The sequence below is a fragment of the Carassius gibelio genome, chromosome A24 (assembly GCF_023724105.1).
Source record: "Carassius gibelio isolate Cgi1373 ecotype wild population from Czech Republic chromosome A24, carGib1.2-hapl.c, whole genome shotgun sequence".
Lineage (NCBI taxonomy): Eukaryota > Metazoa > Chordata > Actinopteri > Cypriniformes > Cyprinidae > Carassius > Carassius gibelio.
The window spans coordinates 15,068,185-15,086,431 of NC_068394.1; the positions used below are offsets into that span (position 1 = coordinate 15,068,185).

The 18,247-nt window shown below is 38.7% G+C and overlaps 1 protein-coding gene across 2 annotated transcripts in view; it reads left to right on the forward strand.

The window, feature by feature from the left end:
• LOC127946279 (piezo-type mechanosensitive ion channel component 2) overlaps positions 1-18,247 on the forward strand; it is a 118,149-nt gene that overhangs the window by 8,288 nt on the left and 91,614 nt on the right. For both annotated transcript variants that reach the window (XM_052542744.1, XM_052542745.1), the window contains exon 2: positions 11,048-11,143. In XM_052542744.1, coding sequence (XP_052398704.1) covers positions 11,048-11,143 — 96 coding nt within the window. The remainder of the gene's footprint in view (positions 1-11,047; positions 11,144-18,247) is intronic.

An 18,247-nucleotide genomic window follows, 5' to 3' on the forward strand; every position in this document is an offset into this window, starting at 1 on the left:
CGGAGGAAGCGTCCAATCTCCTGGACCTTCCTCTCCGTCTGCCCATTCGACTCGGGATGGTATCCAGACGACAGGCTGATGGCCACACCTAGGAGTGAGTGGAAAGCCTTCCATACCCGGGATATGAACTGAAGACCTCTGTCTGAGACGATATCCTCTGGGATGCCGAAGTACCAGAAGACATGTACCAGAAGACATGGTTAAATAATAACACAGCCGTTTCCATGGCCGTGGGCAGACCTTTCAGGGGGAGAAGACGACATGATTTAGAAAATCCATCCACTATGACAAGAATTCAGGTATTATTATCTGAAGGAGGAAGATCAGTAATGAAATCCACCCCTAGGTGTGACCATGGGCGATTGGGAACGGACAGAGGGTGGATCTTGCCTGATGGAAGATGGCGTGGGCTCTTGGATATGGCGCAGTCTGTACATCCGTTCACGTACCTCCTGACATCCGTGGCTATGTTGGGCCACCAGAAGTGTTCTTTAAGCAACGAGAGGGTTTTATTGACCCCCGGGTGACCAGTGCCAAGAGATGTGTAAGCGGAGTGAATGAGTGGAGTGTGCCGTGTCCTGGGAATGTACTGATGTCCCGATGGGCAACCCAGCGGGGTGTTTGTAGCAGGATCGGTTGCAGGAAGGGTCTCGGCGGACCAGGTAATGGGGCAGATGATGACCTTTTCAGGGAGAATGGTTTCGGGTTCTTCGAGATTCTCTTCGGGGGAGTGACACCAGGACAGGGCATCAGCTTTTACGTTCTTTACCCCTGGGCAATAAGAGATGGTAAAGTGGAAGCGGGTGAAGAATAACACCCATCGGGCTAGTCTCGGGTTTAACCACTTGGCAACTCAAAGATACTCCAGATTTTTGTGATCCATGAGAATCAGAAAGGGGTGTTTGGCTCCCTCCAGCCAATGCCTCCATTCTTCCAGGGTCAACTTGATGGCCAACAGCTCCGGTTGCCAATGTCATAGCTCACCTCCGCCGGGTTGAGCTTCCGGGAGAAGGCGGCACATGGGTGGAGGCGACTGGGATTCCCCTGCTGCTGAGATAGGACCGCTCCTACTCTGGTAGTTGAGGCGTCGACTTCCACGACGAAGGGTTGGTCGAGAGGGAGACTGGTGAGAGAGCTGGTGATGGTATTGTAGTTTTGGATGAACCGTCTATAGAAAAAGCCAAGGAATCGTTGTAGTTCTTTGATGTGGGTATCTGAATTTGATGGTTATGTTGTTGAGAGCCGATAATCGATACAGGGTCTCAAGCCTCCGTCCTTCTTTTCCACAAAGAAGAAGCTCGAAGCAGCAGGGGAGGTAGATGGATGAATGTAACCCTGGGCAAGTGCCTCCTTGATGTATTCCTCCATGGCCTTCTCCTCCAGAATGGATAGGGGGTAGATCCTTCCTTTAGGCACTGGTTCACCCGGCAGCAGATTGATGGCACAGTCCCACGGCCGGTGTGGAGGCAGCTTGGAAGCCCGTTTGGGGCAGAAGATGTCACTGAAGGGGGCGTAGCAGGTAGGGATGGAAATGGATTGGTTTTCCACTGGGCTCTCTATTGAGGTAGAACAAACTGGAAGAGGTTCAAGGGAAGGTTTGGCTGGGAATGGACAACCAGAGATGCAGCTCTTGAAACATGGATCGCCCCACTTCAGGACTTCGCCCGTTTTCCAGGAGATGACAGGATTTTGCTGCTCCAACCACGGGGGCTGCACAGTAGAGGCATAGATTCTGGGCCAGCCGTCTTTATCTTTCAGCCATTGAGAGTCAATATGAGTCCACTAGCCTGGGTTTGTTGGCTGGTTCTGGGGAGCTGACGGCTTCTGGTCGGCAGAGTGGTGGTCCCAAGCTGGTCTGCCAAAAACCTCTCGGAAATGGTAGATGAAGCTGGAATAAGACTGGATAACTGGGTTATTTTGAGTCCATATAGAATCCGCCCACAGTAGTGCTTTACCTTGCAGTTGAGAAATTACAAATGCTACCTTGGATATCTCGGTGGGGTATAAGTGCGGTTGCATCTCCAAGACCAGCGAGCATTGAAGGAGGAATCCACTGCACTCCTCCGCCGAACCAGAGTAGGGCGCCGGCCTGGCCATGGGACTGGCGTGAACGGAAGGTGAGGAAGTGCTGGCATCGTTGACAGAGGTGCTCGCTGGTGTTGGGGGTGCAATTTGAGCTGTGAGTGTCCTACGGAGTGCATCGACCAGATCTTGAAAGGGGTCCGTTGTAACGCCACGCCAGCAGAGGGAGCCCTCTCCCGAGTACTGACTGTGATCCGCTCCCTCTGCTTCACCTGTACTTCCTGTTTGTGCTATATATAAGCATGGCCGCCACCACTGTCACGTTGCGAAGTATTGCCAGCCTGTCTGCCTTACCGGGCGTTTTTCCCATTGCCATAGCTTGCCTTCTTGTGTATGATATTTGCCTGGTTTACCTGTCTCTGTCTTTGGATTTGCCCACTGTCTTGTTGTTTGGATTGGACTGCCTACCTGTGTATGATTCTCTGCCTTCTACGATTACGATTCTCTGCGTACTGTTTGGATATGTCTGCTGTGGATGTTAATAAACTGCACATGGATTCTAACGCCGCCTCCGCACCCTTACATCCGTGAGGCTCATGCTTGTGCCAAGCGGTGTTGGTCCGGTCTTCTGTTACAGAAAATGTGTGTTAGTAACACACACACACTTCTTCTTTTTACTTTCAAATACTGTACATTTAACAGGTTTTTACTGTACAATTACATTCAATTGTCCTGTTTCATCTATTGCAATTTTTCTCCATATATAGTATAATGTATAATGTACCATTTTTTCCATTACTTAATTTTTTTAATCAGTTTAAAGTAATTTTGAAATGAAATATATAGTACAGCCAAGTCAAGCAAGTGAAGAAAATATAAAAAATAATAAAAACAAAGAAATAAATCTAGCGACCACATTAGCCTACTGTGTAGGAGCAAGGAATGTGAAAAAAAGAAAAGAAAATACTAAACCTTTAACTAAAATTAAAATCAAAAGACATGTTAATTGATTAACATATGATATAATGTCTTATAACAGTGTAGTTATTATTCAATTCATTTTTATTTCCTTTTTAGTTATTGCACATCAAGTTAAGCTGATTTAAAATAAAAGTTTTGCTTTAGTGAATAGCTGAAATAAAAAGCTTGTTATATTTACTTTTATATTGTTGTTTTAGTTAAGGATAATACGCCTGGCTCTTATTGATCACCCAAACTGAGGCATTGTGAGCTTCTATGTGTGATTCACAGCAGACATCTGAAAGTCTTTCAGAGCTGAAGAAATAACATATCCAGTTACTGGTGCAACAGGAGTCAAGGAAGTGTGTGTGTGTCTGTGTGTGTGTGTGTGTGTGTGTGTGTGTGTGTGTGTGTGTCTGTGTCTGTGTGTGTGTGTGTGCCTGTGTGTGTGTCTGTCTGTGTGTGTGTGTGTGTGTGTGTGTGTGTGTGTGTGCGTGTGTGTGTGTGTGTGTGTGCGTGTCTGTCTGTCTGTGTGTGTGTGTGTGTGTGTGTGTGTGCGTTTGTGTGTGTGTGTGTGTGTGCGTGTGTGCGTGCGTCTGTGTGTGTGTGTGTGTGTGTGTGTGTTTCTGTCTGTGTGTGTGTGTGTGTGTGTGTGTGTGTGTGTGTGTGTCTGTCTGTGTGTGTGTGTGTGTGTGTGTGTGTGTGTGTGTGTGTGTGTGTGTGTGTGTGTGTGTGTGTCTGTCTGTGTGTGTGTGTGTGTGTGTGTGTGTGTGTGTGTGTGTGTGTGTGTGTGTGTGTGTGTGCGTGTGTGTGTGTGTGCGCGTGTGTGCGTGTGTGTGTGCGTGTGTGTGTGTGTGTGTGTGTGTGTGTGTGTGTGAATCAATGATGGCACTTGGTTTTGATGCAGACACATCTCTCTATTCCTGTCTGTGGTTTCTGTTCTCTCAAACTCTCATAAATTCCCCAGCATCAATGAACTGACACATTTATGCCTGACATTAATATTTAGTTCTAATATAAAATTTGGTATTTTAGGTATTTTTGAGTATATTTTTGTCAGCTTTGGTATTATTTCAATCTCAACATGAGTGTTATTTAGGTTGGGTGTACAAGTCCTGGGCCATTTAAATCCAACAGCTAACCAAATAAAATGCTCAAGCCAGATCCCAGCATGTATTCATATTTTCATTCACCGCGGTTAAGATTAGTACACTCTGTCCTGCTCACAAAATACAGGCTAACAATTTACAAGAAACCTTTACTTCTAAATGTCTTTCTGTGTTTTAAATGTATTCATGATACCTTGCAAAGTATAATTCACAATATATTTTCATTAAAACCACAGCTATAAAACATTTTACATGGTTTAATACTTGCATTCAGCCGTCACATGTTCTCTAATAGTATACAGCAGTTGAAAATCTCAGTTAAGAGAGCAGATTTGTCAACAATAACATACAAACCATTTTAGACAGACCGACTGTGAGCTCTGAAGTTATTAATCACATTATTTAGATGTTTTCTTTATAGAGCTGAATTCCTGTTGAAAGACTACATTACCCATGATTCTGCAGAGAAATCTCCACCAATCAGAGATGCACAAGCCTCAAACTGTGCCAGAGGAACTCTTTAGCTCCACTGCTTAAATATCTGTGTCTATAATATTGCATAATATATAATATGCATAAAATATAGGCATATTTTGAAAAAAAATGCCTAATATATTGTTTCTACATAAAAAAAAAAAAAAAAAAAAAATATACATATATATATATATATATATATATATATATATATACATTATACATTATATACATTAAGGAAACTTACCGTTAACCAGTTAACAGGTTTCTACTGTTTTATATATACATTTACATTCAGTTGTTAGAGTGATTATCTTTCTTTTTTTTTTGGCTTCTTATCAAAGTGTATATGTTGTAATTCATCTAGAGGTTTGTTATTGATTGATTGATTGATTCTCATACTGATCAGGAACATGAAAAGCAAGTAATAACTGGCGCTCCTAACCAGATGTTGATGTTTTAAATCCGTCTGTCCTCGTAGTTTGCACCTGAATGTCTCCTTATGTCTGCGTTATCAGATGGTTCGTGGTTTGTCTGCTGTTTGGGATATTTCTGAGTGACTCATTAAATCAGAGGTCTGAGCGCAGAGAGTTTGTCAAACATTGTTTTAGCACAGAAGCTTGTCTCTGACTCACATCGACTAAAGGGCACCATTGAGAACCGGGAGCAGCCCGCTGAACACATTTATAATAACAGTCATATTTAACAAAGACAATCTCCCTTCTGTTTATTCTAAATCATACAAGCTACTATATGTAATATTTCCTTGCTGCCTATTTATTTTATACAAAAGGTCCTTCATGAGATTGACAGCAAACAGCCTTTTCACAGAATTCGGTTTAGAAAAATGAAATGAATGGAGCTACATAATTTGGGTAATAATGATAAAGCAAGCAGTTTTTGTTTCTGCCATTGCATGCAAAATTAGCTTTCATTCATGTGTGTTAACAGATAGTCGTAGCATGAAATGAAAGAGTGTTAAATCAAGAGTTTCAGACTTTTTTTTCTGATCTGAGAGGAAGATTTAGATGGTGTGGATTAGCTGTTCGCATTCATGAGCAGTTGTTAAACTAACACACAAACTCACACGGAGAGAAACAATAGTACTTGATTACAGGCATTTGAAGGGAATTTACAGGTTTATTTGAAGTTCTGTTAAAACAGTGTGTGAAAGCGACTCATTAAACTCAACTCGTACGTGACGAAAGAGCTAAATGGATTCCATCCACAGTCACAGTTTTGATTTGCTAGGAAATTTTATTTTGGGGGAAAAAATGCTTTAGGAGTGTCAGGTTAAAACCATGAAATGTAAAATAGGGCTGAAAAGATTAATTGACATTATCAACAACTTCAACAATAAATGCCGGCATTTTTGTTGTTGAGTAGTCGTTGGATTTCATATGACATAATGTAAGAGCCTGCAGTACTGCGGTTTGACCACCTTGGCACTGTAGCACAAGACTGTAATTCAGCTCTAGAGCTGTCCCGACGGGTCCCGTCGGGTTCGGGCTTAATTTCTATCATCTTACTCGGGCTCGGGCCGGGCTCGGGCTTGCGCTCCGGTTTGCGAGGTAAACGAGCGGTCATGTGATGTGTTTCGATTAGCGCGAGAAAGATGCGAAAATGAATGCTGAGCAGGTGTAACGAAAGCTTGCCTCTGGTGATTACGTTTTGGTTGCACCAGCAACTAAAGCAAACTCTGAGGTGTGGAAAAGTTTTGACCATGTTTATAATGAGAATAATGAGTGAATAATGACGCAGCATCAGTGAGCGCAGGAGCGCGCTGAAGACATCTACAGTGGATTCAATCATTTTCCTCCACAAAAACATGTAGACTTAGCCTAATCTCTGTGAGTAAAGGTTTTTCAAATGATAACTAAATATTCATCGAGTCTTAAATGCATAATGTTGACAGAGTATTTACGCTAATGTTGGCATTATTATTTTATTAAATAAAGCAAATCCGGCGGAGCCTTTATCTTAATTTCGTTATTGCCAAATACCCATCTTAATTTAAAATTTATCTTAATTTAAATTTTTTTTAAATGACTCGTTTTAATTGGTGCGTTGGTCTATTTATAAGTTAAATGAGCCTATGTCTAGAATGCTGAGATGTTACGATGTGACACAGGACTTATTTTATTTCTTTATTCCAACTTCCAAGTGGTCCAGTCTACGTTAGTTATGAGTAAGTTATGTTAAAACATGAATAAATTGCTCATTGTTGGCAAAAGGCAAAAGAGTTGTGTGCGTGCGCACATTTGAATAATGTCGGGCTGTAAATGGGTTCGGGCTTTAAAAAAGCTGTCAATCAAAATGTACTTGTCGGGCTTGGGCCGAAACCTGTCGGGCTCGGGTCCTGTCGGGCCTAACTTTTAAGGCCTGATTACAGCTCTATTCAGCTCTGCCCACCCAATTCAAGAGAAGAAGACACAGCGATTCAGCACATTTGAGCGCAAAAGGCAGACGAACCCGAAGCTGCTGAGCGGCATTTGGAATGAATTATTAAATTAATGCTGCGCCCTTTCATCTAGATAATGGAATAAACAACAAACACTGACAGCAGTGAGAAAGCAGCAGTTAAGTAAGCATCTGATTACAGCGATGTGGATGTTTGCACAAACTCTGTAACGTTAGTTCAATACTCCAGTAAAGTCCAGTCACGTCACGTTTATTTATACAGTACTTTATGCAGCAGATAGCCTTAAATCAAGCAGCTTTACAGTGTCAAACATGAAAAACCAGAGTCAGTGTCACTTTCAGTTAGTATTACAACTTGATTTCCTGTGATAAAGCAGCTCTCCAGTGTGCAGTTAACTAGTGATAAAATCGAAATATAGGGAAATATGATATATTATCTAATTAAAGTATCTATCTAATGAAAATACAGTTATTCATTGTTAGTTCATGCTAATTTACAGTGCATTAACTAATGTTAACAAGCTCAACTTTTGATTTAATTTAAATAATGCATTAGTTAAATTAACATTAAGTAAGATTAATAAATGCTGTAGAAGGATTGTTCTTGCTTAGATCATGTTAACTAAAGTAGTAAACTAACATTATCTAATGGACCATTATTCTAAAGTGTTACCGTGTGATCTAGACTGATATAATCATTCATTTTCCCTATTATTGCATTATGTCACCATTGTTTCCATATGTCCTTTCATTTATCACACGGTTTATCAGACTGTAGCAGATATGATCCTAATATTGCACTAACACTGATCAATGCATACAACAAAAACTTTAAAAAAGTTTAAACATCTGTCTGAAACAATTATAATCTCGTAGCATTGTTCAATCCCAGAATGCACCAGCGCTGCTTGAGCTCCTGCTGAAGCCTGTGCACTGTATAAACGGCAAATGAGCGGCAAGGAAGATAAACCTCACTTCATCGGGGGGCCGTGTATTTGTGATGGCCAGCAGCCCACGGGTTTGACTCTAAACACTCAGTGTGTCCCGCGTCTCGGTATGAAGTGGACGTCTGGGAAGTGTTAATGGACGGCTGATCCTGCTAATACCACAAACTGAGACTCGCTAAATAATCAGATTCAGAGTCCCCCGCATCAAACAATACGCCAGTGCCTGCTCAGATCTGAAACTGACACAGCATCTGTGCTGAAAAACGGCCACCCTCGACCACAAATAACACGTGGAGAGGATGTTAGCATAGCTTTAAAAACAGCTAAACCAGCCTCGGCCAAAACTGCTGGCTCTCAGCGTGATGTGTTTTTTAAGGGAAATGCATCAAACATGTTCCTGTAAGCTTCTGTTTTGAGCATATGTTTGTTTGTGTGTGTGTGAGAGAGAGAGAGAGAGAGTGTGTGTGTGTGTTTCATTATGAAGAGTTTTCCCCCAGATATCATACATTTAGGCTACACTGCTGTTTGGGGTCAATACATTTTTTTTATGTTGTTAGAAGAAGTCCTTGTTACAGTGTAATTATGCATTTAAGTACTGAGCAATATTAATTACTTACTATATGGTTAGGGTTAGGATTAGGGTTACTTGCATGTAATAATGCACAATTGTTATTAATTATAATAGTAAGTGCATGTAACGTGCATTTATTGGTAATTGGTAAATATTACTCCAGTGTGAATCATCTGTGTTCTGTGTGAATCTGTGTTAAAGTGTAATGTATTTCTGTGATGCTCCGCTGTATTTTCAGCATCATTCCTCCAGTCTTCAGTGTCACATGATCTTCAGAAATCAGAATAATATGATCATTTACTGCTCAAGAAACATTTCTGATTATTATCAATGTTTAACACAGTTGAGCTGCTCAATATTTCTGTGGAAACTGTGATACGTTTAGTTTTTCAGTATTCACTGATGAATAGAAAGTTCAGAAGAACAGCATTTATTTGAAATGTGAACATTTATTACTCTCACTTTTCATCAATTTAATGTGTGCTTATATTTAGCCTGTATGTTCATATTTCTCACATAGATATATATACATATATATGTGTGTACTGTATGTGTTTTTTTATGCTACATATAATGTCTTCCATTATTCCCTGATTTTTTGGGGTGAAATGTGATTTTTCATTAGGTTCATCCACTCATCCGCACTGAATTAAATGCTTAATTCGTGGACTCTTATAATGATCACTCACCCTCAAAGAAGTGTCGAATCCCTTTGGTTTCTGTTGCTGGAGACAGCATTTTTCTTGCGGTCAGGTTTAGTCCATGAGGGAAAAGAGAAGAGGTTGCACTGTGCAGTTAAAAAATGTTTAATTTCCAGTTTTGGAAAACCCAGGATGTGGCTTCAAATGAGACAAACCGAAGCAAATTGTCCTTCCTTAGCTCATTTTGCATTAGCGCTGCACAATTTGTCAGGGAAAACGAGGCTGATGGTTTGGAGGAACTCAATGGTTCACAGCGCACACGTCTTCAGAGAGACCAAAGAAATGATGCAGGAACATAACAATCTCATGCTGAAGCTCATCAGAGCGAGAGGAGCGAGAGCAGCGCTCCTGTATGTGCTCTTATGTCCACAGTCGCAGGGTTTGCTGGTGTATAGATGTCCTCAGTGACACTAATGAAAGAGATAGGTCTCATTTCATTAAGACAGCTTCACACGATTAATAAAACAAGCATATGTTTGACTCTTCCGACTGAACATTTCCCATCAGTGTGACGCTGAATCTTCTCACTGAGCTCAGTGACACAAACACTTTGGCACGAGGAAGAGAAGAGCCACGTCTTGTTCAGCAGATGCAAATATTTCTGACAGGCTTTCTTGCAGTGTATAGTTATTATTAATCATCAGAGACTTTTGTTGGGTTTGTTCAGCTCAGTGTAAATCTCTAGTCTCACATGGTCCATTCATCTGAATCACTACGAATTTGCTTGTCTAGTACATTTGTCTCGATTTTTTATATTTTATTTTATTTTATTTATCTATTTATTTTTTATCTCATTATTTCACTTACTTGAAGCAGGCAGTTTTAACTCATTTTAACTCATGATTAAAATGTCACTTTTTAAACTTTTTTTTTTTTTACAAATGTTATCGATTTTTATTTAATACATACATATATGTCATAATATTATTACAGTATTATAGTCACTATATATGTATAGTGTTAAATTTTTTATTGTATTTTTATTTATATTTAATTTTAATTTGTTGTTATGTTATGTTATGTTTTGTTATGTTATGTTATTTTATGTTTTGTTGTTATATGTTATGTTTTGTTTTGTTTTGTTATTTTGTTATGTTATGTTATGTTATGTTACGTTATGTTATTTTATGTTATTTTATGTTTTATGTTATGTTATGTTATGTTATGTTATGTTATTTTATGTTGTGCTATTTATATTATGTTGTTATGTTATGTTTTTATGTTATGTTATCTTATGTTATGTTATTTATGTTATTTATGTTATGTTATGTTATGTTGTTTTGTTTTTATGTTATGTTATGTTTTGTTATGTTATGTTATGTTTTGCTACTAGCTGTTTTCAATCTGTGTTCGTTTGCAAATACTTTTACATTTCATGTCTTTATTCCACTTACTTGAAGCAGACATTTAATTCAGTTTAACTCAAGTGGTAAAATGGCATGTTATGAAAGCTCTTATGCCGCCTGCAGAATGAAAGTCCTGCAGGTCTGTTTGTAGAGATAATTGATTGACAGGTGGCTGTGATAAGTGCCTGACTGAGATTGCATTGAGATGATCTGACCCTGATGTGTGTGAGTTTTGGCACAGATGATGAGAGCGAGGCGATCCTCTGCTCGATCTGCTGGAGTGTATTACAGTATTCATGTTCACTCACACACCCAGAGCCCTGCGGGTGTTTAGACACACTCCACAAGCACCATATCACAGTCCTTTAATGTATGAAGATCTTCTCTCTAATTACAGTCTGCTAGAACAAGCGTCTGATTTATGTGCTCTTATCACAGTCTGGAGACAGAAGACAATCACGCTCATCATTTTCTCCTCTTCTTCTTTATTTCACAGCATGTTTGTTCCGCTACAACTGGCTGTCCTTCGTCTACCTCATCTTCCTCTTACTCATCCCTCTCTTCGCCGAGCCGACAAAGACTACAATGCAAGGTGAGTCTCTGAATTCCTCCGAGAGCTGAATGTTTGCCGTGTGAAGACTTGCTGTTTATATTTTCACAAGTTTATAAGTGCATGATTTCAGCAGAAATAGTATAGCAAATAACACTAATTTAGTCATACAATTTGTTATATTTCTATATGATTCTATATAATTAAAACTACTTTAATTACTAAATACATACATCATTGATAAAATATAGTTTCATAACACACGACACTACACTTTTAAAACATCAATTATTTATTTATTTAAAGTGGCAATCTCATTGCAAAACAGACAAAAGACAAAAAATAAAACATGCAAAATAGTTAAAATATGTATTTTATTTCAACAAAAATGATTGCATGTTTATTCTACAGTAAATAATCCTTTGACGTGATGGTGATGGATAGGTAGACTGAAATGGGCTCAAAATAAAATGTTTTATGTTTTATGAGCAAAGTTCTTTTGCATTAGGATTCAGTCACATTTACTGTCACAATAAACGGAGTTAAATGAAATATCAAAGGTCTTTGGTTTCTTTTTTAATTTGTTTAAGTGTGTATGAAGTCATCAGATGCTCTGCACATTAAACTGCATTGAATGACGCACTTCAAACTTTCTTTCAAAGTAACAGTCAAATTGACTTTCACTTCACTGCTGGAGCTGATGCTGAGTGATTTAGCAGTGATTTAGCAGCTTTAAGGCTTCCAGCTGAGTAATATATGGCGTGTGTTTGAGAGGAAGTGATGATTTTTCATCTGTTGCTCCTTCATCTGCTAGTGCTGTCTGTTCTGATGTTCACATGAGGCGCTGAATGCTGTTGTGTGTGCAGAGAGCTGATGAATTGTGTTTCTGAGAGGTTTGCTCGGGCGCTGGTGGTGTCAGCTTCACTGAGGAATCAGGCTCTTCTGTATTCCCAGCATTCCTCAGTGTGTCATCGGTTCACAAGTTCAGCTGTTACCTCATCAGATTCACCATGTGTCAACTATACCAAACCGGAGCCAAATATCTCTCTGATTTCACAATTATATCAGCTAGATTGATAGAGAAGGAGGTCCAGTGGAGAAAGACCCTGATGATTTTACATCAAGAGTCTCAATGAGATGTCAGCGATGTCTCAAACTGAGCTCAGAACACACTGGAATCTGAAATAAAGGTCAAATGATATAAAGATGCTATTTACTTCAGTTTCAGAGCTCTTTCTAATACAGTATGATGATTTACTGCTCAAGAAACATTTCTGTTTGGTTCATTCGTAGTTCTTTAGGTCTCCTGAACTATGAAAGAGTGACCTGTGAGCAAGAAGATCTTCCTCTGGAAGGATGTTTCACTGCTTGATAAAAGAGTCTGACCAGAAGTTTGAATCACTGGGTTTATTTGTTGCTTTGGACCAAAATCATATTTTCTTTTGAGTTGAGGTGTTCACGTAAAAGAATAGTTCGGCCAAAAATGAACATTTGCTGAAAATATCTTCATCCTCAGATCAACCTGAGATTAGGATGAGTTTGTTTCTTCATCAGGTTTGTAGAAATGTAGCATTGCATCAGTGTCTCTGCAGTGAATGGGTGCCGTCAGAATGAGAGTCTGATAAAAACATCACAATAATCCACAGCACTCCAGTCCATCAGTGAACATCTGGAGAAGACAAAACCTGAAACACATCCAGCATTAAGATGATTTTAACTCAAACACAGAGTCTATAATCCAGAATAACACTTCCTCCAGTGAAAAAGTGTTCTGGTCTGAATCAGGAGAGAAATCTGCACAGATCAAGCAGCGTTTAAACAGATCTAAACTAATATGTGAGAGACAACAGCAGATACACTTTTTCACTGGAGGAAGTGTTATTATGGATTATGAACATCTTTTGTCTTCTCCAGATGTTCACTGATGGACTGGAGTGCTGTGGATTATTGGGATGTTTTTATCAGACTCTCATTCTGACAGCACTTATTCCTTTAAATCACAGAATGAGATCATGTCTAAGAGTAAACTGCGTCTAGTTCGATCATAGTTCCCTGGAAATGACTCACATAGCGTGGTGAAAAATGCTGTAGTATTATCTGTTTATAATAGAGCAGAAGCTGAGGTGTCCGTGTCATTCACTGCTGCTTTGACTCTCATCTGTGAGGCTTGCAGAGGCTTGTAACTCAGATGACCCCTGAGAGCTTTACACACTCTCTTTCTTTATTTGTGCTGCTTGTTTTAACATGCATTGCTGTTACTGTTGCTCATACTTCTCTTTCTCATGCATGCAAAACATGTGTTACAGACATGAGTTATACCTAGTGATCAGACAGAGATGTTCACCTAGCCGACAAAAAGAAAATAAAATAAAAAACCCTGGCAAATAAATCCAGAAGACTCGCATCAACAGACATTCAGCCAAGCTTTCTTGTGCTTTTAAAGTTATTGTTACATTGTATGACTTAAAACTCATATTGTAGCAATTTTATTCTTAAAACTGACTTTTGTACGAGATTTATTTATGCAGGTTTTTTAAATGATTGCCATAACTAATGATGTTCAAATTGTAAATTGTATTTTATTTTGTTTCACCATGTTCAACAAATAATGAAAAGTGGCTCCAGACTCGTTAAAGAAATACTCTCTCTCACTCTCTCTCTCTCTCTTACTCAAATTCAAATTCAAATGAGCTTTATTGGCATGACTTGCACAGTATTGCCAAAGCATTGTACATTACATGAATAAGGAATAAACAATTATACAATACATAAAACAAAAACAGATTCGTAAAATAATTAAGTATATGTATACTTTCTCCTTTTTTTTCTTCAAATGAGAAACAAGTAAAAGACAACAACAAATAACAAAAAAATAAAATAAAATAAATAATAATAATAACTTATGCATAACAGTACATGTAAGAAATGCTCTTGCTTCAGTTTTGTCCACTGACTGACAGTCTTAGTTTGTGACAAGCTGATACATATCTTGCTGCTGTTGTGATCATTTTGGAATTTTCCCCTAAAATGTGATTTAATTTTTCTGTATTTGGTAATGCCATAAATCTTGGTTTAATTTGTTGGAATTTGTGGAAATATGCAGCTCTTATGTTATGATAGTAATCACAGTATAATAAGTGTTCCTCTGTCTCCAGCTCTCTCTGAGAGCACAGTGAACACACTCAATTACTCAATTATCTCTCTTACTCTCTCTCTCACTCTGTCACTCTCACTCTCTCTGTCACTCTCACTCACTCTGTCACTCTCTCTCTCTCTCAGTCTGTCACTCTCACTCTCTCTCTCACTCTCTCTATCTCACTCTGTCACTCTCTCTCTCTCACACTCTGTCACTCTCACTCTCTCTTACTCTCTCTATTTCACTCTGTCACTCTCACTCACTCTCTCTCTCTCACACTCTGTCTCTCTCTCTCTCACTCTTTCACTCTCACTATATCTTTCTCACTCTGTCACTCTAACCCTCTCTCTCTCACTCTGTCACTCTCTCTATCTCACTCTGTCACTCTCACTCTCTCACACTTTGTCACTCTCTCTCTCTCACTCTGTCACTCTCACTCTCTCTCACTCTCTCTATCTCACTCTGTCACTCTGACTCTCTCTCACTCTGTCACTCTCACTCTCTCTCTCTCTCACTCTGTCTCTCTCTCTCACACGTTGTCACTCTCTCTCACTCTGTCACTCTCACTCTCTCTCACTCTCTCTATCTCACTCTGTCACTCTGACTCTCTCACACTCTGTCACTCTCACTCTATCTCTCTCTCATTCTGTCACTCTCACTCTGTCTATCTCACTCTGTCACTCTCACTCTCTCTCTCTTACACTCTGTCTCTCTCTCTCTCACACTCTGTCACTCTTACTCTCTCACACTCTGTCACTCTCACTCTCTCTCACACTCTGTCACTCTCTTTCTCTCTCTCTGTCACTCTCTCTATCTCACTCTGTCTCTCTCTCACTCTGTCACTCTCACTCTCTCTCACTCTGTCACTCTCTCTCTCTCACTCTGTCACTCTCACTCTCTCTCTCACTCTGTCACTCTCTCTCTCTCTCACCCTGTCACTCTCACTCTCTCTCTCAATTCAATTCAATTCAATTCAAATGAGCTTTATTGGCATGACTGTGAAACAGCACAATGTTGCCAAAGCAATAAATAGTGAACAAGTTATACAGATATATAGATGTACAGATATGTAGATAAATAATAATAATAAAAAAAAACTATTCATGTCAATATTGTACATATATAATCACATAAAAAAAATGAGTGAATACAGGGTAAATATTTACAGAGAGCATTGCTGAAGAACAGGAGTTTAGACTCTCTCTCTCTCTCTCTCTCACTCTGTCACTCTCACTCTCTCTCACTCTGTCACTCTCTCTCTCACCCTGTCACTCTCACTCTCTCTCTCTCTCTCTCTCACTCTGTCACTCTCACTCTCTCTCACTCTGTCACTCTCTCTCTCACCCTGTCACTCTCACTCTCTCTCTCTCTCTCTCTCTCACTCTGTCACTCTCACTCTCTTTTTAATTCATTGCATTTAAAGCGTCACTTAATTTGCCAATGCAGAATTTTACTTCAAGAGGTTTCATGACAGACTTGACAATCCCTGACTCGTTTTACACCACATGAAAAGTTTGTCGACTGTACGTTATATGTACTGTACTGTACTGTACTGTGTATATATATATATACTGGAGGCGGTTTGGCGTGCTGTAGTCTCTGTTGGGCAGACAGTGAGGGGGTTTGTTTAGTTTAGGCCTCAGCGTGAGCCGTGAGTCAAACCTCAGCCGGTCTCTGCGTCATTACAGCCAGATGCTGCTATTAATTACAGGCCTTTACCTGTCTTCAGCCAGGATTGTTGTAAGGTGATGATATGCATTTGGGTAGATCTCAGCTGGAGATTAACAGGGGACACATGAGGCCCGAGCTGGATTTGAAAATATGTGAGTGTTTCGTAAGCACAGTCGGACATTTTATTGCAGCTCACAAATTATCTGCAACTCCGCTATGCTTTATGAAGTAATACTGGAGTCTGTGAAACGTATGGAAGACCGTTTCTTCCACAGGATAAAAAATGCACAATTCTTCTCACAATTCTGACTTTGTGAAATATAAATTCAGAAACCCACAACTCTTAGAAAAAATGTTTGGGAGATACAGTATAAACTCACAATTACACAAAAAGTCTTAAGTGTGATAAAAAGTCACAATTACCTCTTTTTATTTTCCTCTTTTTATAAAAATTAAATGAATATAAACTATTATAAAGTACTACTACTACTGCTAATAATAACAATAACAGAAATTCAAAACTTCATGAAAAAAGGCAGAATTCTGAGTTTTAATCCCTAAATTATAAGTTTACATCCCACAGTTGTTATTATTATTATTATTATTATTATTATTATTATTATTATTATATATCCACTATTTAATTGTTTTTTATTATTATTTGCCTCAGTACTTTTGAAAAAGAAAAAAAACAGAATTGTAAGTTAAAGAGTTGCATTTATTTACAAATCCTGTGAGCACATTTTTAGGTGAACTATCCCTTTAAAGGATTAGTATATCCAAAAATGAAAATTGAGCCATAAATTACTCACCCTGAATTCATCCTAGGTGTATATGACTTTCTTCTTTCAGGCGAATTCAGTCGGAGTTATAAATTTTTTTTATTTTTTTTTTTCAGGCTGTTTGATGACAATCAATCGATCAATGACCTTTATTTATATATTGCTTTAAACAAAATACATTGCGCCAAAGCAACTGAACAACATTCATTTGGAAAACAGTGTCTCAATAATGCAAAATGATAGTTAAAGGCAGTTCATCATTGAATTCAGTTATGTCATCTCTGTTCAGTTTAAATAGTGTCTGTTTTAATTTGCAATCAAGTCAATGATATCGCTGTAGATGAAGTGACACTCCAAAACAAGTGAAATAAAAAAGCTCCCATCTGTACAATTGAAAAAAAGGGTCTCACACGGCTCCACAAAAATGCATAGATTCGCTACAGGAGTGAGAGTGTCATCAAACAGCTTCAAAGATCAAAGACCATTTTTAAAATAACTCTTGACTGGATTTGTACGAAAGAAGAAAGTCATATACACCTAGGATGACTAATTTTCATTTCTGGGTGAACTAACCCTTTAAGCTTTTGTTGGAGAAACACTGAAGTAATGAGAACATTGATCCCAGAGGAAAGAGAAGTATAAGCGCAGGACAAAGAGACGATCTGTCCTCTTGAGGTACGCAGGAGGGTTTCCTGAGGAAACAGATCCAAACCCGGCCTCACCTCACTTCCTCAGGAAGCAGCGCCAGCCGTGATTCACAGCTCCTTACGTCTTCATTTATCCATCTATTTATTTATTTCTGGAACACAGTCGATGCTGAGGAAATCTTGCTGTTTGAAGTAGTTCATCAATTTTGATCTTGTCTGCAGTCTGACCGCTTTCATACATTTGCTTTAAACACTATTATTCAGAAATCTGGGGCCGTAAGACTTTTTGATGTTTCTGAAAGAAGTCTCTTCTGCACACCAGACTGCATTTATTTGATCAAAAAGATTGTAATAATTTATCAAATATTTTTACAAATCAAATCATCTGTTTTCTGTGTGAATCTGTGTTAAAGTGTAATTTATTTCTGTGATGCTCCGCTGTATTTTCAGCATCATTCCTCCAGTCTTCAGTGTCACATGATCTTCAGAAATCATGAAAATATGATGATTTACTGCTCGAGAAACATTTCTGATTATTAGCAATGTTAAACACAGTTATTTCTGTGGAAACAGTGATACATTTTGTTTTTCAGGACTCACAAGCTCAAAAGAGCAGCATTTATTTGTATTTATTTTTCACAAATCTCTTTTCTCTCACTTTTTAATCAATTGAATGCATTTTTGCTGAATAAAATACACATTTCTTTAAACAAATCTTACTAAACACAAACCTTTGAGTATGCATTATATAAAACAAAGCAATTAGTTCATGGAAATGTAAACAGAAAGAAGAAAACTCTCTGGAAGCTGAAGAATGTGAAGTATTCACCGGATCTCTCTCAAGAGTTCCTCCAGGAGTTTTAAAGTGATAATACACTCAGAAAAAAAACAAAAAAACAATTCTGTCTTT